Raw genomic sequence first — 25109 nt, forward strand, 5'->3', positions numbered from 1 at the left:
AAAACACACTAAACTTCATTTGTAAGTGTAGATAGCATTTCTACATCTGTAAAACGATAATAAAACACAGTCGATGCATATGACTGACTGCACTTCCATTTGAAAGCTGCCTTTGAATGATCAGCTCTATGGCTGTATCTCCATCCGCTCTAATGATCAATGCACTTCCTGTTTTCTGTATTATGACGTCATTTGGAACTTTTCTGATTGAGAAGTTGTAACAATGTCTCCCTTTAAATGACGTCATCATCTAATTTGACCCAGATATGCAAATACCGTAAGCAGCTATGCAAATTAGACAATGACATCATTTAGAATTTTCCTGACTGAGGAGTTAGAAACAATCTATTGGTTTTAAAGCAGTGTTGTTTATTTTTGTTTAGTTTTGTTCATAAAACACAGTAAAGTGCATCATGTTTATTTCATTATGAAGCATTTCATGTAAATATCGTCATTCTTATTGTTTCAACAACACATCATCAGTAGGTCAAACTAACCGAATCCCAGCTCACAGTCCTGCTTGGTCCACAGCTCTGCCTCACAAAGACAGGAAGAGCCCACATCCCAGGATCAACAAGCAACATCAACACTTTGATGCTAATAATTCCAATTAAAAGCCGCCCTGGACCAATCATGGTCCTCTATGGCTGTAGCTCTGTTATGTCACGTGACTCACTTTGCACCAATACGGTTCCTTCTTTTTGTACAAACATCAGCTCAGCTGGACTCTGCAGGAGGAAACACCAAGCCGAAAGAGGTGAGTGACAGCAATGGACCGCATTACTGGCAGTAACGGAAATGGCGTTGTAACGGTGGGAAATGTCTTTAGTTACTCCTTAGTAAAAATAGTAACACAGTTTATTTTACCACAGTTCCTCCATCTCAACACAACTGACTGAAATGAGGGTTCATTACTGGGCTTACAAGAGTTCTCCAAGGGTGATGGACCCGCGAGACCAGGAGAATATGGACCAGGACCAGGACCAGGACCAGGACCAGGACCAGGACCGATGCTAAGAAGTGATGCTGTATCTGCCAGGATTCTTCTCCTTAATAAGCACAACTGAATAAAGTCAAGGATTATTTCAGACTTCACAGTAAATGTGAGGTGACCCTCCTGCGGCGTCAGGCGGTCAGGGAGGATTCATCCACGGTGAGCTGAAACAGCCTCATAATGAGGATGAGGGGCGGGGCTAAAGAGAGGGAGCGCGGCAGAGAGAGGTCGAGGGCTGGTAAGGGCGTGTCGGTGGGCGGGACCTAAAGAGAGAGCGTGGCAGAGACAGGTCGAGAGCCTGTGGGGGCGTGGCCTTGAGAGAGAGCGTGACAGAGAGAGGTCGAGAGCCCTCTGAGGGCGTGGCCGTGGGCGGGGCCTGCAGCGGGCAGCGGGCAGCGGCGGAGCCCCGGCAGTCGGTCGGTATGTAGCAGCGGCGGAGCGTCTGTCTGCCACCACAAAGAGAGGAAAATCGCGCTGTGGACATAAAATACCAACCGCAGGATTACAAGTGCAGCCGCACGAGGATGAGACACGCGCCGTCCGCCTGATCGAGACTGAAAACGCGCCGTTTCCCCGCTGATTTATCACCGTTTTTCACGCAAAAATGGCGAACGATTCCCCGGCCAAAAGTCTGGTGGATATAGACCTGGCATCCCTCAGGGTGAGTGTGTCTCCGTGGACATGTCCACACGGCCGCTGTGCAGAAACATGAAGCTGGCCTGATGAGCAGCGAGCCGCTGTGGACGCAGCCCCGCCGTGGCCTTTCTTTGTCTAATATCCGCCGGCAGAGGCCGGCCGGGCGCAGCCGGCTGTTATATCGAGCGAACCCGATCAGAATCCTACAGCGGATCAATGAATCTTTTTGTGTTTTAATTGTTTGTTTTTTGCTTTTCAAATCCAGGATCCTGCTGGGATTTTCGAGCTCGTGGAAGTGGTCGGAAACGGAACCTATGGACAAGTCTACAAGGTGGGTCTGCGCCTCCGCGTCCCGCTCCGCTCGGCTCCGGGTGGCCTGAAGGGATAAACTGGGTGGAAACAGGAGCACGAACACGCATCCGTGTCTGTGGCCCCAGGTAGACGACATGTCCCCCAGCAGCCCCCCTCCTTCACCCGGGCCTGGATTATCTGCCTGATAGCGGTCTGGCCTCCACGCCGCTCATCCAGTCGTTATTTTTTATTGCAGCGATGCAAACATCATTGTAAGATTCCTATTTTGGTCCCAGAAAGTCCCTCCTCCCGCTCCCTCCTCCTCCTCCTCTCATCCACACCCCGGTGAAACACTCCCTGCACCGTGCACGCTGCGCTCCGATCGTCGGGTTAACCCAATCCGTGCGTGACGGCCTTCCTCACCACGCTGACCGACTTGTGCGCCATTGGGTGGGCGGTGTTTCATTGCGCATTTGTGCACACCATTGCCCAGCAGGCCTTTCGCTGGAGTGGCTGTGTGCTGCATTAATGGGGATAGGCCTGCTCATCCCAACACACACTCACACACTCATCCTAGTGGAGAGGAGGCCCACATGATGGAGAGCTGGTGCTGCATCCCAGATTTCCACCTGAGCAGCGACATCCTCCTGCTGTTGCCTGGTAGAGATGGAATCTGCTCTGGCTTCTGTTTGAGAGACAATGCACACGCTTCTGTGAAAAAAACCAAAAAACGTGCTTCTGTGGTGGAAGATGTGTGTGTGTCTTAACGCCGTGTCCAGCTGTGAGGGCCCGGGCTGTAAACACACCCTGGTGTGTGTGTCCTGCTTCCTTGCTGCATTACAGCAGCGAAAGGAGCCAAATAAAGACCTGCTGGAACAAATCCATGTGACTCTCGACGAGGAAACCGACCCGAGTCTGAAGTGCGGTGCAGATGAGGCACATCTGGCGGAATCCGCCGGAGCCCTGAGCTCTCTGCCGCCTCGCCGTGCTGGGTCGTCTCGCCGTGGCTGGAGTCGCTGTATGTTGTTGGATGTGTCCAGTTGCACACCGGCTCTTGGACATTAATAGCTGGGCTTCGGACTCGACCTGCAGGCTGTGCAGCTGCTACTCTGGTCGTTTTTAACGTGTCGCCGTTCCGTTTGCATCAGAAGCCGTTTGGAAAATGTGTTTCAGTGACAGGACGAAGGAAAGGCACGAGTAAGTAACTGACAGAAAGTACAGTGCAGCTTAAGAGTAACTGGGACTTGTAACAATGTTCAGTGAAGTTTAGTTCAACTTTCCGCTGAGATGCTGCGAGCGGCGGATTCTGCCTGAGGTGAACTTTGACCCTGCCGGGTCAGAGGGGATGGGACGGCGGCAGGAGGCTGAAGATCGCCGCTGAACTCGTCGTAAAAGCTTTGAAAGCTGTTCCTGAGGACGGTCACGGACTGCAGACCTGTAGATCCGCGCCGTCTGCTCAGTTTGAAGCCTCGAGATCCGCCATGAGCGCCGTCTTCACGAGATGTCCGTTTTAAGTTCAGAGCTTTTAGAGGCCGCGTCTGCTTCCACCAGGCCCAACGCTGTGAGCCGTTATTCTGCATGTAGAGATTTTCATTCACAAAGTCATGAAGCTCGTCTGCTGGTGGTGCAGCAGAAGTCAGATTCTTGTATTCTTGGCTTCGTTCGCAGCACAGAGCCAGCGTCACGAGCCAGCTGCTACACTTTCTGAAATCTGCAGTTTTCTGAGCCTTCGTTTGAATTTCTGGGACTTGAGGATGTTCTGCGGTTCCTCCGTCCTGTTTCAGCTCAGACATCATGGCTTCACGAGGCGTTGCTCCTGCTGGCCTGATCTCCTGTGAACCGCCGCTCTGACGGCGGGGATGTATTTTTAACTGCAGCCGAGGTTAAATGTGCCGAACCCTGCAGTCTGGAGGCAGCGATCGCTGGAAACATCCAGAAAATAACTGAGGGACTGATAGACGCCAGGAAATTACAGAGTGCAAGAAGAGCCCTGAAGGAGAGCCGGGGTTCACCGCCGAGGGCCCGGGGGGGCCGGGGGGGCCGGGGGGTGGAGCCGGGTGGGCTGGGTGGGGCCGGGGGGGCGGGTGGGGGTGAAGCTTCATTCTCTTGAGCCTGTCAGTGATGAAGTTCTGGTCATGTGACGAATGATTGAGCGATAAATGAGCGGCTGCCTTCATTGGTTCTCCCGGCCGGTGGCCCCGCCCCCCTCTGCCCCGGGAGCGGTCCGGCCCAGCAGCCCGGTCGGGTCTGGGTGTCATGTTGCTGCCATCCCCGGGTTTTGGGGCTTCTCCCGGGCGGCGGGGAGACGGCGGCGGTGAGCGGTTGGTTCCAGCCGGGGACGGCGTCGTCGTGGAAACGCTCCGGTGCTCCGGAACACAAATGAACCTCGACGTTTTGAGTTTAGTTCCTGAGGAGGCGGTGAATCATCAGCCTTTCCTCCCTCTGACCCACTGACACGTGTGTGTGTGCGTGTGTGTGTGTGCATGTGTGTGCGTGTGCGTGTGTGTGTGCGTGTGGGGGTAGGGGGCTCGTTAAGGCTCCAATGAAAGGCTGAGAAGTGTGTTCCAGCCTTGGAGTCGTTGAAGTGTGTGTGTGTGGGTGTGTGTGTGTGTGTGTGTTTTATGTGTGTGTATCAGCTTCTGCATGTTTGAGAGTCTCTAGTTCGGAAGAGGTCGGGGTTCAGGAACACGTCGTGTTGACGAGTCGGCAGCGACTTCACGCTCTCGTCCTGAAACAGGGGTGTCAAACATGAGGCCCGCAGACTAAAACTGGGCCACGAGAAGCTCCAGTGCGGTCTGCCAAACCGCCAGGGAGGAGCTGCTGATGTCCCGCCGCTCGGCTCTCCGCCGATCAGAGGGACTCGGTCCTGACGCCAGGCGAGCAGGCCGACAAACGATTGAGGTCAGAGCGTGGAGCCAGAGAGTCGTGTGTGTGCGTGTGTGTGTGTGTGTGTGTGTGTGTGCGTGCGTGCATGCTAGATTCTGCACATGTGCGTTTGATTTGCTGTGATTGGCTGGGATTTCCAGGCTAACCAATGACAGCAGAGAGCGAGTGACTGAGCCGCGCTGCAGCTGTGTGCACGACACACCGACAACAGCTGTGGGATGGAAAGACCCGGGGGGGGGGGGGGCAGGCAGGAAGAGAGGGAGCAGAGAAGAAACGACCCTTGAAATGACAGCTGCTTTTCACAGCATTAAAATTCCATTTCTCACGTGATGTAAGCCAGTGGATCTAATGGATTCTGATCCCTCGTCGCTCACGCCTCGGAGCAAACATGGTTCTTTAAGGAAAAGCTAAGAAAAGACCAGTTAAGCCAAACACTGATGAACAGCAGAGTGTGAAGTCCCGGGTCCCCCCCCCCCCTGCACTCGGGGAAATGGTTCAAGCCGTTTCTGACTCTCAGTGTCTCTCCTTGAGAAAACCACTCAGACACTAACGGCTCCAGGCCAGAGAAGTCTTCCTCCAGGCGCTTTAGAGTCGGACTGGAACCGGAGGAGGGACTCGGGCCGGAGCAGCTTCCGCTGCTGAGCCCGTTTAACACGCTTCACCGCGGCGCCGCCCAGAACCGCTGAACCAGGAAGTGTTTGAAGCGGCTCCGCCTGCCGCCGCTGGTTTTTCCCACGCCTCAGATGCTGGCTCGACGGGCGCCGTGCTCGAGCCCCGGCCGGGTGAAGTGGAGGCCCTGCAGAGCGGTGAGGAGCGGCGGGCTCGTGCCCCGCCGGCTCGCCGACCTTCCGGCTATTCACACCGGGAATGTCGGCCGTGACCTTTCGCGGCGCAGGAAGTGAACCGGCGGCTCCACTCCGGCGATTCAGGACCGAGCGGCACGATCAGCTGGGCGAGCTTTTCCAGACAGACGCTCCGACACCGGCAGCAGGGAGAGGAAGAGGAAGCTGACTCACTCACCGCTCTGATCCCAGCTGGCCGAGAAGTCCTGGAACCACGTGTTGATCAACAATCCTCGACCCTTCATCAGATCCGTTTCCTCCAAATTCATGTCAGCCAGAGAATCGCTGATTTAAATGGATTCAGTTCTTTACTCAATAAACAAAACATCGTCTTCTTCTTCCTGAAGCGTTTTGTTTCAGCCGGGTTTAGTGGAAGCAGCGGAGGTCAGAGGTCACATGGAGCAGGACTGCAGCGTCTCGGCGTCCAGTCAGCTGGTTTGAGGCCGTATTTGGCAGAAGCTGCTTCTACTCCAGATCATCGTGGGTTTCAACGGTGAGAGCAGGTTTTGGTTTTGGTTCCATTTTTCCGGCCTCAGGTTAAATCCCGCCCGTCCCCGTTCGTCCCCTCGCCGTCTCTGTGGAGGCGACGTCCTCGGTCCTGCTGTTGATGAGTCCGTCAGCGGCGACCGGCTCCGGCCCGCCGGCCATCGCCGGTCTAAAAATAAGAGCCGGGCGAGGCGGTATGTGGGTCAGGGTCCCGGACGCTGCTGCTGGTTCTCACAGGAAGCCTTCACACGTCAGCCGGAGCCTCTCTCAGCTTCGGCTCCAGCTTCCGGGCGCTTCCAGCACTTTCCCGCCTCGCGGCGTCCGGAGGAGCCGCTCTGTCCGAGTAACGGCGGCGTGCCGGTTCAGCGTGGTTCAGCGCCGGTTGTCCTGCTGGAGGATGTTCCTCATGCAGGTGGTTCAGTGTCTCCGGAGACGGCGGGGACGTCGTTCACCAGCACGGCGCCGGAGTTCCATCACGCGTCAGTAACCAGCGAGTTACTGGTGATCAGGACGGTGGAGGGGAGGAAGAGGACAGCAGCAGGATCAGGCCCGGAGCTCCTGGACTTCCCGAGTCTTCGACCCCGGTCTCATGCTGGGAGGAGGGGGGGGGGGGGGGGGGGGGGGGAGGGGCGGAGGGACTGTAATCCTGCAGGAGATGGCACATGGTGAGAGGAGGAGGAGGAATTAAGGTCAGGGTTGATCAGGATTATTACCTTATTTTCTGCTCTTAATGAAGTTCTGCTAAAATTCCCGTCTTCGCCGTTTTGGATGTAATTAGCTTCAGTTCCTCGTCGGCGTGTCTGTTCCCGACTGTTCCCGACTGTTCCCGACTGTTCCCGACTGTTCCCGTTCCTCTGCCATCGTTTTCTTTCCAGCTTTTCATTTGGTCGGTCTGGTTTTTTTTTCATACTTTAGTTCCACTGCCGCTCCAGTTTGTTGCTTCGCAGCAGAAAATCACTTCTCCCTCCATCTCTGTTCCGTCAGCAACGTTATCAACACTTTTCAAGCGAAATCCCTAAAATCTGATGGCTTGACCTGCTCAGCAGGCTCTTTAACGTTTCCTCCACTGTAGTGGAATTATCCGAAGAAACCTTCATTTTCTCTTTATGCGAGAAGCGAATGCTGAGCTTTCAGCCGTTTCTGTCAGATGTTTGAGCTTCGGCCTCAGGATGGAGTGGTGAGCGGAGCGAGGGAAACGTCCGGCGTTGGTCCGTCTGGAGCGCCGCTCGCGGCTGAGCCTGGTCTCTGTGGTGTCAACTCGTCTGCTGCTCTTCGCTGAGGCTGGAGAAGTGTGAGGCTCAGAAATCCGGCCTGCAACTTCTGCTGGGATTGTTTTTCATCCTTCGCCATTCTTGTCCTGATTTCATCACCGATCTGCATCTCCATGATGAAATTCAACCGATCCAACGTTCATGTGTGATATCTGTACCTTAAACAGTATTAATTCATCAAATATGATGATATATCAAATATTTACAATATCAAATATTACAACACAATGCATCAAATTTAACTATAAAACATTATTAATGCATCAAATTGAATTATTTTACAACACAATATCCAAACTTACGTTACTTCGTGCAGTTCACAGGCTCAAATGTGGGAATTTGATTTTCAGATGTGTTTGCATCACATATGGTTGTTTTAGTCAGAATTATGCTGAATTATATTTTCTCCAGCGATTTAACTAAGCTCCCATGAAAAGCTTTAAAACTTCATTTCAGTAAATTCCTGGATTATTTTCATTTATTCTCATAAATTCCCGTTTATTCAGAGTTTCTAATTTTGAGTATTTTCTGGAGTTTTGCAGCCCCGTGTGAAATACAGCTACTGACAGCCGGTAGAAAACAGGCAGATGAAGACTGACAGTCGAACCACAAAACCAAACCACAGAGCGGTGAAGACGCCTCGTCCACAGCGTCTCTTTCAGCAGAACGCCGCCGCCATCGCCTGTTAGCTCAGTGTATTCCTGTCCCGAAGGACTGGACTGAGGAAGTCTTCAGACGAGCCTGCAGAGTTTCAGGAGTCACGTTGATTAAAGTCGGTTTCATTTTCTGCAAAGCCGTCTTCAACCTTCTTGCGAATCCCTTTTGGTCCGAGCGTGGCGGTTCGTGCTGTGGTGTGTAAGTGTGGTATAAATAAGTGTAATGCTCATTCTCGTTTCTTATTGTGAAAGCTTGATGCAGCCGCTGCAGAGCCGCAGGTTGAACACCCCTGGTCTGCTGTGAGGGAAGCAGCCTGTTGTGAACAGGAAGTCCTTTGTGTCGCCGCCTGACAGGCAGATGGACAGAAACGGTCATCCTCCTCATCATGAGCTGCAGCTCCTCGGCTGACGGAGCGGGGCGGCAGGATGTTCTGGTGACTCGGTTCTGTGTGAAACCAGATGGATTCGCCTCTCCAGCGTGTTTTCCCTCCAGCCCACTGAGGTTTGAGCAGGTCTCGCTGGGGGGGCGGGGTCCCGGCGTCTCGGGGTCGATGCTAACAGGCCGAGCGTGGCGAGCGGCAGTCACGCGGTCCGGCATGTCTCCGGCCGCCTGGTTCTACACGCTGGAGTGTCTCTACAGCCCACTTCCTGTTTGATTTCTGTATTTAAAGTCGAGACGCTGGCTGATGCTGAAGCTGCCTCGCCCGAATCATTAAACAACTCGAGAGACACTTTCAGAAGGAATGTTGAGCTTCACTGGGCCTGTTGTGGAGAGTTTTCAGTTCAGTCGGCTCATCAGCAAATCAGCTTCAGCTGGTTCAACTCGTTAGCTTAGCTTAGCTTAGCATGGAGACGCTGCTTCCTCTGGGCTCATGGCGATGTTTCCAGGGTCACGTGACCACAGTGTTTCTCCATGGCTCTCATGCCCCCCACACCCAGGACTCCCCCTGATTGATTTTCCAGCCCTGCCTTCGTCTGGAACAGCAGCTCCTTCGTTCTGCCGTCCAGGACCGATTGATTTCTGTTAACCACCGTTAAGTCCAGAAATACTCTTTACTCCAAGAGTAGCAATCTCGGTTTCATGTTTGTAATGTTTTTATTTGAGTCCGTTTGAAGCAGTGGTCCTCGGTCTGTCTTCACACAGCTGAACGCCGTTACGCATGACGCAGGTCATGACCCCCCAGCGCAGGTCATGACCCCCCAGCGCAGGTCATGACCCCGCCTTTACCTGACATGCGGTGCAGCAGCAGTTCAGGCTTTCTGGAGGATCTAGTTATGTTTTCCGGGCGGTGGGTTCTGCTGACGGCAGCTCTCAGCGAGGCGCTGCAGCCTGGTCTTCAGCACCTCTGGATCACATGGCTGATTGTGTGGATTGAAGGCTGGGTACCGCCGTTAACCGGTAATAAACGCTGTCGTTAATCACCGTCTTCACGCTGAAACCAAATGAGCTTTACATGTTTCCTCTCAGGTTTGTGACGATTGACGTATTTATTCGAACTGCATTCTGACTTCTATCAGTAGGTAAAAACAACGTATTTCAAACAGTCATGTTTCCAAGAGAATCGATGAAGTTCCTCAACTAATAATGAACTCGCTCTGCTGAAAAACCTTTTCTTTTTTCCTGATCCACTGAGGTCTGTTCACATCTCAGTAATATTCACTGCTTAGATTTCCAACTAGAAACGGCCTTTCAGATGCACGTTTTGATATTTTCTTGGGTGTTGGTTGGTTGATGGGGATGGCTGCAGCTGGAGGCGGCTGCTGACAGGATGTGGTTTTATTCGCGCCGTGAAGCTGCTCTTTCTGGGCGGAGGTGCGTCTTTGTGTGAGGATTTGGCTTCGGATCACCGGATGACGGCGGCTGAATAAGAAGTGGACGAACCAGTTAGCAGGCCCGGCGCGCCTCTAAGCCCCTCCCCCCCTGGACAGGCACACGCGCCGCGGCGTCCTGGCGGCTGCTCTAAGCCCCTCCCCCCCTGGACAGGCACACGCTCCGGCTTACCGCAGCGTCTGCTCGGGGCCGGTGACAGTTGTTAGGCCGTCTGAGCCTCACTGGTTTAAATGGCTGGATGTGGTGGACTCTGCGGGTGTGTGTGTGTGCGTGTGTGTGTGCGTGTGTGTGTGCGTGTGTGTGTGCGTGTGTGTGTGCGTGTGTGTGTGCATGTGGAGGGGGGGTTACAGTATGGGTGGCCATCTGGAGGGGGTAACAAAGCTGCTGTAGAGGTGTTTGTCCTGAGGACGGGCTTAAAGGAAGTCTTTCAGAAGTTTGAGTCTGAAGTTGTGTTACTGAGACGGCCACGTATACACACACACACACACACACAGACACACACACACACACACACAAACACAAGCACGCCTTTTCAGATGATGGATAAAACTTCTGCTCATTCCATCGATCTCTACATTTTCCTGCAGTTTGGTCTCGTTGACGTTAACGTTTCAGAGAAAACCAAACTTTCCTGAACCTGAAATGTGAAGACGCAGCGTTTGGGCTGCAGCGCTGTCATGTGACCGGAGCCTGATGAGGACTAAACTCCGCCTCCTCTCAGGTGATGCTGCGTTTTCCTCCCCTTCGCTCAGCGTGGCTCTGGGATCCAGTAGATCACCAGCTGGTTCTCGCCGCTGCTCAGGATCTGAACAGCCTCACACCGAAACGCCAGGCCAGCAGTGTGTTTTCCGTGTCTGATGGTTCTGCATTGTGCGGCGGTCCTGGCCGGACCGGAGCCTCAGACCAGACCTCCAGTCTGTTAATGAAGGGTTTAAGTTTCCAAACGGAGAGCTCCATGTTTGTCTGGAGGGCTGATGGGTTATTCATTGTTCCGTTTGTTTTAGGTCCTGATCAGCTCCACACACACACACACAGACGCACACAAACACAGATGCACACACACTTGTTGCCGTGGCGATGCTAAATCCTGTGTTTGTGCCCAGCTGGCCGGCCGACTGTAGCCTCATTAGCTTTGTTTTCATCTGCTTCAGAACGGCGTGAGCCGGTCTGAGCCGCCACCTGACCCGTGCCGCCGCCTCCCATTGGGCCGCGGAGGCCGGGCTCGGCCAGCTGACCGGCTCCCAGGCCTCCGATTGGCTCCGGCCCTCCTCGGCACTTCCTCCTGTAGCCGGGCAGACTGTGCAAACTCCCGTGAGGCCTGAGAGGCCTGGAAACATGCAGGCTGCAGAGGAGAGACGAGCTGCCAGGAGGAGGAATCCTTTATTGTGGTTGTGTAACCGCTCCGTGGCTCAGCAAGTAAATATCCAGATTCAGTGAAATGATCTTGGTTTCCATGGCAACAAACCACACTTTGCCTGGAACGCTTCACACTGCTGAAGCTGCAGGGTTTGGATTCGGCTCAGTTTGTCCAGCGGGTGTGGGGCAAGGACAGGAGGTTCATCTGAGGCGTGGAGAATCCTCCCGATGTCGCCGCCGCCGCCATGACTCCTGAAGAGCAGCGGAGGTCACGACCTCCAGCAGCGAGAAGGGAAGCAACGCTAAACACAGATGTTTAAAAGCAGCTGAACTGTCGACCCCTGTGTGGAGTGAGCGCGTTCTCCAGGTTAACTGGAGAATGACGGCTGTGCGCGAACGTTTCCCGGTGTCGCCACGGCGTCCGTCGGTTTACCTCCGGCCTGTTGGGAGCAGCCGGTACTCGGGTCGGCGCCAGGTCACTTCAGGCAGCGATGCCCGCCTACCGCCGTTTTTCTGCCAGTGTTTTGCACCCACAGTGTCCACCCTCCCACCCACAATCCAGCGCTGCGACCATCCCTCCGTTCGCCAGGTTGCCATGGCGACTGGTTTTGGAAGCTGCTGGGCTGGGAGCCGGAGGAGGGTGTTTGGTGGAACAGAGGCGACTCCGGCCGCTGGCGGGTCATTCTGGAGTAAATGGCGCACGGTGTGGTGGTTTGTCCTGGAGACGTCCCTGTCGGTTACCCAGCAGGGTGCAGGGCTGCAGGGTGTAGGGCTGCAGGGTGTAGGCTGCAGGGCGCAGGGCTGCAGGGTGTAGGGTGCAGGGCTGCAGGATGTAGGCTGCAGGGCGCAGGGTGTAGGCTGCAGGCTGCAGGGTGTAGGCTGCAGGGTGCAGGGTGTAGGCTGCAGGGAGTAGGCTGCAGGGAGTAGGCTGCAGGGAGTAGGGTGTAGGGTGCAGGGAGCAGGGTGCAGGGAGCAGGGTGCAGGGAGCAGGGTGCAGGGAGTAGGGTGTAGGGAGTAGGGTGCAGGGTGCAGGGTGCAGGGCGGGAGCCGCTTCCAGCTGAAGGCCTCTGGTGTGCGGTGAACCATGAAAAGAGTTCGCCTCAGCTACTTGAGACTCATGATCCTGAACCAACCTGCACGCCTGGCTGAGGCTCCAGGACTCTGGCAGGCTGCCGGGACAGGTCTGGACATGTCTGGACCAGGCCGCCTCCTGCTGTGTTTGTGTGTGTGTGTCTGTGTGTCTGTGTGTGTGTGTGCCCCTCTGCATGCAGACGCTGTACTGAGGCTGTTCAGTTTGAGGATTCAGCCCTTCATGTGTCGTTGTCCGTCGTTTTCTAGTTTTCAGGACACAGTTTGACGTTGTGAACGCGACTGAACATGACAACATACCAAGTCCCATGTTTCTGTATCCTGACGGCGTTTGACCCGCCGTTCATCACGGAGTCGGGTGTGTTACATTAACGTGACTCATCAGCCCGATGGCGGCTGTTCCTGTGACAAACCTGCAGCGCGACACAGCCGCTGCATGTTTCAGTGATGGTGGCAAAAACCAGAACTGAACATGATCAGGGAAGTAGCGCCATGTTTCCATGGCGACAGATAATGGAATGAGTGCGTCCGTCTCCCTGGCAACCCAGGAAAATGACAGCAGCATCATGTTTCCATGACTACTTAGCATGATGATGCAGAAAAACAGTGTTTCCATGACAACGCAGAAATCAGTTTCCATGACGACAAAGAAAACATTGTTTCCAGAGATTGAACGTGACCGTGTGAGAAGCACCAGGTTTCCATGACGACATCACCAGAGCAGTGTTTGCATGACACCATGGGCGCCATGTTTCCATGGAAATGGAGCATGGTGTCATCACTAGAACCTTGTTGCCATGACAGCTGAGAATTACGACACAGGCAGAGCTGCGTTTCCATGACTACATATAACAATACGTTTGTTACCGTTAGTGCTGAAGGTGATGGCAGAGGAAGCCCCGCGTTTCCATGACAACCGAACTCCTTTCTAATTTGCGGAGGTTTGCAGCAGTGGAGTAAAATGAAAGGATGAAAATCACTGAAACACTCAGTGGCTGAATGAGCCCGTTCCTGGAGAAGTGGTCGTGAAGGGGTGTGTGTGGAGCGCCGTTCGATAACCTTGACCTCTGAGCTGCCCTCTCGGATTGCCTGTTTTCTGGAATTCAGCCCCACAGATTGAAGCTGTGTATTTTCAGCCCTCCGTTGTTGCTCCATCTGTGGTCAGGTTGGTTTTTCTATACACTCACAAATAGAGTTGGGCGGTATCCAAATTTATCCGGTATTACCGTGACTAATTAAAAAAATATAACTCAAGGCTCAGACGGCATCATCAAACTGTTGTCTTGTCCCTACACCGTTCAGAAACTGAAAACCAACCACTAATAATGAAAGAACAACAACATAATGTGCAAAATATTAACAACTTTTATTAGCAACAGCTTAAAAAGTGCAAATACAACAATTACCATAACCATCCAGAACTGTTTTGCGCAGAATGTGCTCCGCACATATCAATTAAATGAAAATCGCAACCTGAACAACTTTTAATAACAAAAAAGAGCAGCTTCTAAAAAGGTGTAAATACAGCAGTCAAACAAACGAACCTGACCATCCAGAACAGTTTTTGCGCAGAATGCACCGCACACACATCAATTAAATTACAACAAACTGCCTCGTCAGTACACCGCTCTCCCTTCTCGTTAGCTCGGAACCGAAATACTGCCAGTCCGCTGCAGTCCTGGTCTGCTGTGGGATCAGGTCACTGCGTGACTCGCCATCTTTCTCCCGCTCTCTCTCTCTCTCTCTCTCTCTCTCTCTCTCGTGCTCGCACTGTCACGTGATGACGTCATGTTCATAAACTTAATCAAAAGTCTCCAAAAGTGAACTACTGCAAAAGTAAAACTGAAAATTCAACCACATATAAGTGCTGCTGGACAAAAAAAATCATTTTTAGGCATTGAATAAATTATATTTCATATTTAATCCTTATCTTCTATATAAGTGCATTGCCATGTCATTTTTTCAATGACGGTATTGAAACTCATACCGTTGCTTTTGAAAAACACCGCAGGTATACCTTATTACCTTATCACCGCCCAGCCCTGCTCACAAACAGAGTGTGAAGAAGCATGAAGGTCGCTGAATGTGGGCGTTCCTCCGTGGAGTGGCGGCGGCTGCGTCTCTCCTGGAAAGCATGGCGGCCGGACCCGGATGAAGCGGCGCAGAGCGCTCCGCTGTGCTCTCTGGCCTACATAAGCTGACCTACTTCTGGCCGAGTCCAGAGCTCAGACTCACTTCACAGTCAGGGAAATGTAAATAAACATGCAGGGAAGCTTCCTGCTGAGAGAACGAGCACTGAGCTCCTCATCAGAGGAGTCCGAGCAGGTTCCACTTTTCACAACTTCTGTTGTGAGCAGAAAAATCTGAATTTAAAGTAAACAGTAAAACCTTCATATCATTTAGATTTAGAAGCAGGATCAAAAGTTGTGTTTCCTTCTTTTCCTGCTGTGACAGACTTGGAATGCTTTCAACAAGTTGCACCCTGGGAACCATTTTCAAAAGGCTGCTTTCCCAGCAGTCCTGTTGAGGAACGGTGGAAGTTTGGCGTTCCCTGGAGAACGCTGTGTCAGCCGCACCGCTCTGTCTGAAAGCTCTGGCCAAAGTGGAGATTTGTGGAAACTCATTGATTTGTCGACAGCGGAGACGGAGTTCAACGTCTCCATATGAGACAGAACCCTCGTGTGTGAGAGCTGTGTTTACTCTTTTCCAGGATTCTGATTGGCCGGCGTCGCTCAGTCGCCCTGAATGAGTTTTTCTGCAGGTTTTTGAAAACATGGGTGTGTGTCGACGTGGCCTCACACTCCATTTTGGAACCCCCCCCCCCCCCCCCCCCCCCCCACACACACACACACACACACACACACCTAACCTGTAATTTTTGACTCTATAAATAAAGTTGACATGCCTTCACTCCACTGCAGATGTACAAGCTATAGAAGATCCTGTGGAAGTTTGGCTCCATTTCAACACTGTAAAGAGCTCTGGATGGGGAGCGCACACACACACACACACACACACACACACACACTGCACACTTCTCCCATCATGCCGCTGCTGTGCGGTGAGATCAGGCCGAACTCGCGGCCGTCCCGTCGGTCCGACCCTCGTCGACCAGGTGGTCGCAGCAAACCCTGCTTCCTGGTTCGATCCCCGGGGAGCCTGTGAAGCGTGCCGGGCCTTGTGGGTATTTTGGGCGTCTCAGCTGAGCCGTGTCGGTTTCACAGAGAAATGCTTCTTCTTTTTCTTCTTGTTAAAAGTGTCGCAGCAGTAAATCTCAAGGCTGTTATCAACACTGCTTTGTCACAGTTCTTACTTTAAATAAATAGAGAGATTACATAAAGTAAAATAATTAATGCATGGATGTGAAACATACATACAGATTTCCAGATTATATACAGCAAAATAATCCCAACATGTACAGATAATTTCATATACCGAGTATGTAAGGTCAGAGGATGCCGACACACGTCCAGACAAATTCAGATTAATAAGATAAAAACACCAGTATGTGCAGATATGCACAGAGACGATTTCCATTTCTTTCATCTTAATTTTTAGATTTATTACCAATTTGCAAAGTTTTCTCAGTTTTATTGTGACATTTTTAGCGTTTTGTTTCATTTGGGACAAAATTTTATCGATGAGAAAAATGAAAGGTTCCAGTTTTTTGGCATTAAAATAGTGAATATAGATAAATATCCAGAGCTGGGAGCAGATCTGTCTTTGTTGGTGTTTTCCGTGTTCTCTGGCCTCATCCTGTCTTCGCCCTCCCGCCCGCCCTGCTGTCCCCCCGCCCTCCCCGCTGCCCCTCCCCGCCCTGCTGTAGGTTAAAGCTGCGTCTATTCATAGCGCAGCAGAGCTGAATTGTGGGTCAGTATGTTGAGGGAGGAGGAGCCGCATAGCTTCATGTCTGAGAGGAGAACCGTGCACTGTGTGCACGTGAAGTCCAGGAAGAACACACACACACACACACACACACACACACACACACACACACACACACACACACACACACACACACACACACACACACACACACACACACACACACACACACAGCCTGGTGACAGAGGTCGAAGCTCCAGAATCCTCACCGCCGCCTCAGGATGCCTGAACACAAAGACTCCTGCCTGAGAATCAGCTGACTGCTGGACTTCAGCTCAGTTACAGAGTTAATAAAGAATCAATGCGTCACTTTTATCCATTTTTTTGTTTCTCAGAAACATGAAGAATTTGTCAGAAATTGCACCTTTCCTACAGATGAGGCTTTTTTCTTCAGTTTGTGCTGCTGAAAGGGACGAGCCCTCCCTCTGCCCCCCCCAGCAGCCCTCTGCCCCCCCAGCAGCCCCCTGCCCCCCCAGCAGCCCTCTGCCCCCCCAGCAGCCCTCTGCCCCCCCCCAGCAGCCCCCTGCCCCCCCAGCAGCCCTCTGCCCCCCCAGCAGCCCTCTGCCCCCCCCCAGCAGCCCCCTGCCCCCCCAGCAGCCCCCTGCCCCCCCAGCAGCCCTCTGCCCCCCCAGCAGCCCTCTGCCCCCCCCAGCAGCCCCCTGCCCCCCCCAGCAGCCCTCTGCCCCCCCCAGCCTCCCTCTGCCCCCCCAGCAGCCCCCTGCCCCCCCAGCCCTCTGCCCCCCCCCCCCCCCCCGCAGCAGCCCTCTGCCCCCCCAGCAGCCCTCTGCCCCCCCAGCCTCCCTCTGCCCCCCCAGCAGCCCTCTGCCCCCCCCCCCAGCAGCCCTCTGCCCCCCCCCAGCAGCCCTCTGCCCCCCCCAGCAGCCCTCTGCCCCCCCAGCAGCCCCCTGCCCCCCCCAGCAGCCCTCTGCCCCCCCAGCAGCCCGCTGCCCCCCCCAGCCCTCTGCCCCCCCCCCCAGCAGCCCCCTGCCCCCCCCAGCAGCCCCCTGCCCAGCCCTCTGCCCCCCCCAGCAGCCCCCTGCCCCCCCCAGCCCTCTGCCCCCCCCCCAGCAGCCGGCTCCAGCTGGACTGGCTCCGGCTCCGCTGCTCAGTCATGTTGACTTGAGGCTTTGGCTGAATTCCTCTTTATTCCTGCTAATCCTGGAACAAAGCGCCGTGGTGCTCTTGAGCAAGGCTCTCTCCCGCGGTCCTGCGCCGGTTTTGCCCCGTCGGTGCTTTTTCGCGTTGCCGGGAAGAGTCCGCTCGGCGCTGTGAATGGGTGATGATGAAGCAGTAATTCTTTGTTTTGAATTCCTACCAAGGCCTTTCCAGAGGGCGGAGCCTTGTCCGGAGTGGCGGCCATGTTTGGGCGTGACGGGCTGGAGGAGCAAGGCATTGCTGAACTGTCTGAGTGAATGCACTGGTTTTCGGTTTGATTGCGGCGGTGCTGACCTGTGGGTGGAACGGTTTTGTGGACCCGTCGGGCTGCGTGAGCACTCTGAAGAGAAATCAAACCCTGTGATTGCGTTGACCTTTGCCCTCCGCAGGTCAGACCTGTGGCGAGGCTCCGGGCGGCGCCGGGCAGAAAAGCCTCTGGGTGTTGATCGGTTCAGCTCTGAAACGCAGCCGGCTCTGTTCCCTTCCTCTTAAAGGAGATAAAAAGCTTCACTGCTTCACGCCACCGACCTCCGCTGAAACGTGACCTTTGACTCGAGTTTTCGCTGAACGTGACTGAGACGGATCGATCCTCACAACTTCATCGATACAATCCGCTTCACATGACATGAAGCAAATAGGATGAAGCTCACAGCGAAAAAACCTGGTGAGGAATAATGGAAACGCGTTTCGACGACGCCAGTCAATCCGCTGGAATTCACCGACAGCCTCGCAGTGGCTCTTTGAATGTTCTGAATCGGTGAGCTGCCTGAACTTTAAATACTCAGCGTTTCAGGAAGGGTCACATGAGCCCAGCTGTGTCAAACACGTGGTCCGTGGGCCAAAAAGTGGACATCAGAGGGTCCAGTCCGGCCATGCGTTCCGGAGAGACTGTTTGAAACCGACTGTAAAACGTTTGGTTGTTTCACTGCTCTGCTGCCGTCAGACCCGCAGAACCCTGTTTTCATCGTGTTTCTGGAGAACTGAGGTGTGTGTTTTGTGCAGCTTAATAAAAATACCAGTTCTGCAGTGTGTTTGTGACTTTTACCCAGGATTCTCTTGGTGATAAAACTGTTGATTTGAATATAGATTGTCTTGTAACCTGTAGCTCAGTTTCACTCCACTCCTCTCTCTTTCAGTTTTTTTTTCCAGCTGTGTGTTTTCACCAGCGTCTCCATCTTCATTAAGCGCTCCGCCCTGGCCCTCGCCTTCGTCCTCGCCCTCGCCTTCGCCCTCGCCTTCGCCCTCGCCCTCGCCCTGGCCCTCGCCCTGGCCTTCGCCCTCGCCTTGGCCCTCGCCTTGGCCCTGGCCCTCGCCCTGGCCCTCGCCCTGGCCCTCGCCCTGGCCCTGGCCCTGGCCCTCACCGTGCTGAGAAAAGAGCCGCTGTCTCTTATGACGGCCCGCTGCCGGTGTGAGCGCTCCCTCCTTCAGAAGTCGCTCCTCACCGTAACACGGCCCCTATATTTACCCGTCACCACCCCCCTGCCTCTTTCTCTTTAAAATAAACCCCATTCATTACCCCCCCCAGGCCTTTGAAGAGCTGCTAGAATGCCGCTGTAGAAAGTCCCGGTGGTTTGGCTGTGGCCTGGACCCCGGGTGGATAAAAAAACTTTAACTTACCCCCCAAAATACATGAAAACACCCCTGTTCCTGTTGCTTCATTGCACAGAAAAAGCAGCCACTTCCTGTGACTTTGTCTCTTCATCTGGCAGCAGCTTCCTGTCGGGTGGGGGTGGGGTGGAGGAGGTGAAGCTCCAGGTCCAGGCGTTGGCTCTAAATGACAGAGGAGAGATTCTGAGGAGGGCGATGCCTTTCCTTGGCACAGTTTAGCTCCGTTCGAGGATGCCCGCTGCCCCCCTCCCACCACCGCCGGAGAGCCCAGCACAGCAGCACCCAGCTCCTCCATCCATCCTCATCCATACATCTCCGTGCGCCCCACCCGTCGCTTCCTGTCGGGCGGTTCTGGTGGACTTGGAGCTGAGGGGTCCAGAGGTCTTCCGTTGTTTCCTTCTGCTGGTTGTTGCCTGGTTGCCGCTGGTTGTTGCTGTTGCTGTTGTTGTTGTTGTTGTGTTTGCAGTTGTTGAGCAGCAGGAGCGGCGCTGGACAGAAGATGTGACATTTGTTGCGGAGAGGCTAAAGCTCTCATGGGTTTGCAGTCCCTGAGTCAACCGGTTAAAGAACAGCTTAGAACAGTGTGTTTGCGTTTATCTGCTGTTCATGGGGTAACTTTGATTGTTTCAGTATTTTTGGCATCGTGTGATTGATGGATCTGCTTCAAACATGGTTTCCTTGTTTTCACGTGGAAAACAGAAATGATCTGACGTCAGGTCTGATTCAGCAGCCTCATCAGCCTCATACGTCCCGATACCGGGACAAACCCCGAAGATCTTCACACAAACTGAACGTTTTAACCCCGAACCTCAATCTGCCACGACCCAATAAAAATCTGGAAACCATAAACATAAACCTGTTCTTCATTAGAAATCAACAGCCCAGAAATGGAGAAGTCGGGCATTCCCTTCAGGAGCTTTGGAGCTCACCTCTTTGGAATTACGGAAAATCCAAGTTAGTCTTTTAAAAGTCTAGAGCCAGATGAACAGAGCAGCAGACCTGCCTCGCTGTGCAGTTGAAGGCTGATTAATCCACCGGAGTCTTTGTTTGTTTCGCCTCTTCTGCATTAATGAAACCTGATAGTCTGGAAGTCCCACCCTGAGTCTGCTGCCGATCTGAGTTCATGTTCCTGATGGAACCGGATCCTGGAAAAGAAGAACCTCAGAGCTGTAGAGCTGTTCTCCTGGATTCAGCTCCTCCAGTGAACTGTGTATTCATGCCGAGTTCTCATCCGGTCCGAGTCTGGTCCAGCCTGAAGCCCTGGAGCATTGTGTTTTTTAGATGCAGTCATACTAAGAAAGTCCCCTGGAAGGCCGAACTGGCCGTCATCCCAGCTACCAGGCTAATGGGGTTAACGCTGCAGCCTGGCATCGGGCGCTGCGCTGGTTTCCAGGTTGAGTTTAAGCAGCTTCTGGGCCTTGAGGATTACTCAGCTACGCTGTGAATCAGTCATTTTCCCCTGATTTCTCAGCTAATTTTTGCTTTTTTGAAGTGTTTTTTTTCTCTCTCTCTCTCTTTAAATTAGTCTGGGAGCCCACGTTGGGTTGCGAGGGGGATTAAAATCCCAAAAGTGTGCAGAAGAAATGAATGGTTTAAGGCGCCGATGCCCACAGAGTCCCTGCGATAGAAGGTGTGTGAGCTGCTGGAGATTTGGAGCCCCTGAGATTCCAGATCTGGAGATTTCTGTTGGTGACTGCCGCTTATCACTCATCTCTGCGGGATTTTGTCCCGTATGCTGAGAGGAAACCTTTCTTTAGCCTCACTACAGAGCCCCCGGCTCTGAACGCCCCCTCCATGAACTGCTACCTTCTGTTTGTAAGCAGGATGTAAACAGCCTCGTCTGATGTGGAGGTTTGCTGGAGATGAAATGGATTGTGGGAGTTGTGGGTCACTGAGGGAGCTGCAGAAGGCAAGCAGCCAGCCAGAGCTTCGAAACCAACACTGGTCCTGAAGGCTGGGCCTTGGCAGGCCTCCGTCAGCCCGGGTCCTGTGAGTGCGTCATGGCTAGAGGGACGTCAGGCCTCGGTTCCTCACCGGACGGTAACGGCTGAAGTGTCGTATCAGACGGGCTGTTTGGGCTCGTTTCTCGCTGTCATTTGCAACACAGATTTTCTTCAGTGTGTAGATTGAAAACACCGACGTTTTGTTGATAAAAGCTTCAGTTTCGGTTCTACATCCGTCCTTTCAATTGACTCAATACACCATCTTGTGGCACACAGTTGTACTGCAGGCAGAAACATGGTGTCACTCTCTCACTCTGGCAGGTAACCCTGCAGTCCGAGGAGCTTTGTAATCCAGCTCAGGGGAATCCATGCAGACCCTGAAAAGCTTTTAATCAATAGTAACAAATAAAATTGTGTAGCACCAGGAGCGTCTTCAGCTACGAAGAATGATCAGAACAGTTTAACATTGATCCAAATATCAAATCACAAAGATTGGGGGGAAAAAAACAAAAAAGAGGAATCGTGTGAGGGGAAAAATAAAAATGAGAAAACTTCAAACTGGCACCCATCCCCATCACCTGATAAAGTTGGAGTTTCCTTCTCAGGACATGAGGGACTTCAGTTTTTAACCTGAGTTTATCTGAAGCGTTTTGTCCGGTTTGCTGCTTCAGCAGATTTATTCTCTGAAACTGGAGAGAAATCCCAGGAACAGTTCGTCCCTCATCCCGTCCCCACAGTCCCAGCTTGGAGCAGAGAGTCTTCTCATCCGAGGTGGCAATGTCTCGGTCGTTAGCCGGAGCTGTGAGAGGACGGAGCTGAATCAGAGCGGCGCTCAGTGAGCAGCCTTATCTGGCCCATCGGTCTCTGGAGGAGCAGCCTCTAACAGGATTTCTTTAATGGCGCTCTCCCCCGATCCGTATCTCTGCCGACGCCCAGTCAGGCCCGATCGGCTCTAATGAGGCTGTGAGGGCGAATCATGAGCCTCCGGCGGGCGCCGTGTCCTGGACGCAGGAGGGCGACGCGTGGAGGCGGAGTCGTCGCCGTGCCGACGGGGCTAATGGCGTCCGAAAGCCGGCTGATTCCTCCGGCTGATTCCCGAGGGCGGGGAATCCCGGTCCTTCACGTTACGGCACGGGACCAATCAAATCACCTGAATTCAAAAACACAACACGGCGCGGACTGCAGGGGGCGCTGTGAGTCCCCCTCCTGAACGCTCAGCTGCTGTACCTCCCTCAGGAAGAAGATGTTTCATTTGATCGAATATTGGAAAGAAAACTAGAAAATACAGGATGGGATTTCACAGAAACGGTGAAAGGATTTAAGTTCAGTTTGTCTGGGAAATGAAGCTAGTTTTCTTCTAACCCTGTGAGATTCTGTATTTTGTGATTTCTATATAAAAAAGGTCATTTCCAGCAGAAGACCGGAATAGCTGTCGGTTGCGGTGCACTGCTGCCATCTTGTTGACGACGAACCTGCTCGTTGCTCGTTTCTCCATGTTGTTCAGCAGCTCGCTCCATGTGCAGGAGGGGCGTGTTCTGGGGAGGAAGGGCTGGGATTGGTGCATGGCTGCTCAGTGTGGTCCTCAGGTCCTCTTCCCTGGAACGTGGACTTCATTTGACCCAAAATGCTGCAGAAGTTTCCGTTTTCACTGAAAACCCTGAGCAGACGGGGCCAGAGCCCCGGGACGATGGATCTTCCTCTGGATGTGGGAACTGAGTCTCTCCTCCCAGGGACGACTGGTTCAGCAGCAGAATTGAATCCGTCAAAATCCCAGCAAATTTTTGCGGAGCGCCGCCAGACTTCATCTCCAGCTGTGTGTTTTTCCTCCTCGTGTTCGGCTCCTCCGGTCAATTCTTAGTCGCCTTTCACACCCTTCCTCCACCTGCAGCTCTCCTCCACCCTCCCCACCTCTCCGTCCTTCCGTCCCTCTGTCCCTCCGTCTCTCTCTCTCGTCCCCGTCGGACCGTTTTCTCTGCTGATCTCTGGACTCGGCGGACCGATGGAGGAAGGTCACTCTGGAAGGACGCGGCGAGCGAGGACGTCTGGTCGTCTGGTCTCGTGTCGTCGTCTCTTCTCGGAGCTTCAGCTGGAGACTCAAACGTGACTCATCTCAGCGTTGGGCTGCGTTTGCTGTTAGACGTTTTGTTCGGGGGTTTGAACGTGTGTGTTCTGGAGAACCCGGTCTGGACCGCTGGTCTTCGTCACGCTGAGCGACTCTTTTGAGGAACTCTGAATTTCCCGACGGTGGAAAAGCGGCGATGCGGCGGCCTGCTGCTGACAGAGATCTGTTTCAGTGGCGGCTCAGTGTGTCTAAAAATGGGGTGACAGCAGCATTACGTTATGGAAAGTTGCCCCCCCAGCTACCCCCCCCCCCCCCACCCCCCCACTACTACATGATCCAGTTACAGAGTGATGCTGCTCTGAAGCTGTCGTCTGTCCTCCTGTTCAGCCTCACTGCCTCACTGTTTCTCCAGCGTTCCTCGTTCCTCGAGTCCAGAACAGAATCTGAGATTTCGCTGCGTTGCTTCTCCGGATGTGTAAACACCTGTTGGCATATGGATGCTTCCTGAGGTCTGCCGCTGCTGCTGCTGCTGCTGCCGCCGCTGCCGCCGCTGCTGCTGCCGCTGCTGTTGCCGCTGCTGTTGCCGCTGCCGCTGCTGCTGCCGCTACCGCCGCTGCCGCCGCTGCTGCCGCTGCCGCCGCTGCTGCCGCTGCTGTTGCCGCCGCCGCTGCTGCTGCCGCCGCCGCCGCCGCCGCCGCTGCCGCCGCCGCCGCCGCTGCCGCCGCCGCTGCCGCCGCCGCTGCCGCTGCCGCTGCTGCCGCCGCTGCCGCTGCTGCTGCCGCTGCTGCCGCTGCCGCTGCCGCTGCTGCTCCTGCTGCCGCTGCTGCCGCTGCCGCTGCCGCTGCTGCTCCTGCTGCCGCTGCCGCCGCCGCTGCTGCTGCCGCTGCTGCTGCTCTGCTGCTACTGCTGTTGTTGTTGTTGTTGTTTTCGGTGTAGCCGAGCTGCAGATGCTTCTCCTCAGCGATCGATGGAGGGTTGTGACGACCGTCCTCCTCCTTCGCTCCGTCTCTTTATGCGAGTGTCTCTCGTCCCTGGAGTTGGTGGCCTACTTTCACACAGCTCCTGGTTTGTAGACGGAGCGCAGAGCCAACGACTCCACACTGAATCGGCTCCGTTCAACGTTTGCTTTTGACTTCGATATCCGAAGAAAATCATTAAAATGAGTTTAGAGACACGAGTGGAAGGACATCAGGCGTCTCTCATGTCTCTGGAATAAAGGCTAATCCAGTCTCGATCGCAGGTTCTGCTTACTCAGCATTTTCACTGGGAAAAGTTTGCTGTCTCCACAGAAACAAGGGAAACGCGGCAGATCGTAAACACACTCTCTCTCACACACACACACACACACACACACACACACACACACACACACACACACACACACACACACACACACACACACACTTTGTTTCATGCATCTTCAGGCATACGTCCAGTGTGACTCGTTGACTGTCTTTGTCTTTCAACATCCCAGAATGTTGAGTTCTCAGACTGTGAAAACACTGAAACTACCAAGTGAAAGAGTGAACTCTCTTCTGTTATCAGAAAAAAAGTTTGTTTCTGCCTTTTATGAGAAAACAAAGTTTTTTTCTAAAAAAAAAAACACTGTCTCTGCCCTCTTTGTTTCTGCAAGCACCAGCTGAGGTCCAGCTGAGGTCCAGCTGAGGTCCAGCTGAGGTCCAGCTGTGGTCCAGCTGTGGTCCAGCTGAGGTCCGGCTGTGGTCCGGCTGGTGCTCCTCCTGTAAACAGGACCTTAGTGAAATAGTGACAGTCGCTGCCCGGTGAAAGGAGAATGGTGATTGGTTCCTTTCTCCTCCACTCCAGCAGCTCCAAGGCTGCAGAGCTGCTGTCTCTCTGTGGTTAGCATTACCCTGACCTGCCGCAACTTTCTTCTACTTGAACCGACTGATTCCCCCGGACAGCACCGTGAACCAGGCTCAGCTCAGAGGAACATCAGCAGTCCTGCGTAACATCGAGCTGATAGAGCATCTTCCTCCCACGGCCGTTAACTGCATGCTGTGGAGACCTCAGGCCCCCCCCCCCCCCCCCCCCCCCCCCCCGAGTCAGTCTTTAACTGAGCTCCTTTTGAGTCCCGGTAACTCAGCAAGGCGCACTGTT

The 25109-nt window shown here is 53.8% G+C and overlaps 1 protein-coding gene across 8 annotated transcripts in view; it reads left to right on the forward strand.

Moving 5' to 3' along the window:
* Positions 1-1398: 1398 nt before the first annotated feature.
* LOC115403736 (mitogen-activated protein kinase kinase kinase kinase 4-like) overlaps positions 1399-25109 on the forward strand; it is a 59572-nt gene continuing 35861 nt past the window's right edge. For all 8 annotated transcript variants that reach the window (XM_030112728.1, XM_030112729.1, XM_030112732.1 and 5 more), the window contains exons 1-2: positions 1399-1655; positions 1896-1961. In XM_030112728.1, the coding sequence (XP_029968588.1) occupies positions 1599-1655; positions 1896-1961 (123 nt within the window). In that variant the 5' untranslated portion in view covers positions 1399-1598. The remainder of the gene's footprint in view (positions 1656-1895; positions 1962-25109) is intronic.

Source organism: Salarias fasciatus, chromosome 16, assembly GCF_902148845.1.
Source record: "Salarias fasciatus chromosome 16, fSalaFa1.1, whole genome shotgun sequence".
Classification (NCBI taxonomy): domain Eukaryota; kingdom Metazoa; phylum Chordata; class Actinopteri; order Blenniiformes; family Blenniidae; genus Salarias; species Salarias fasciatus.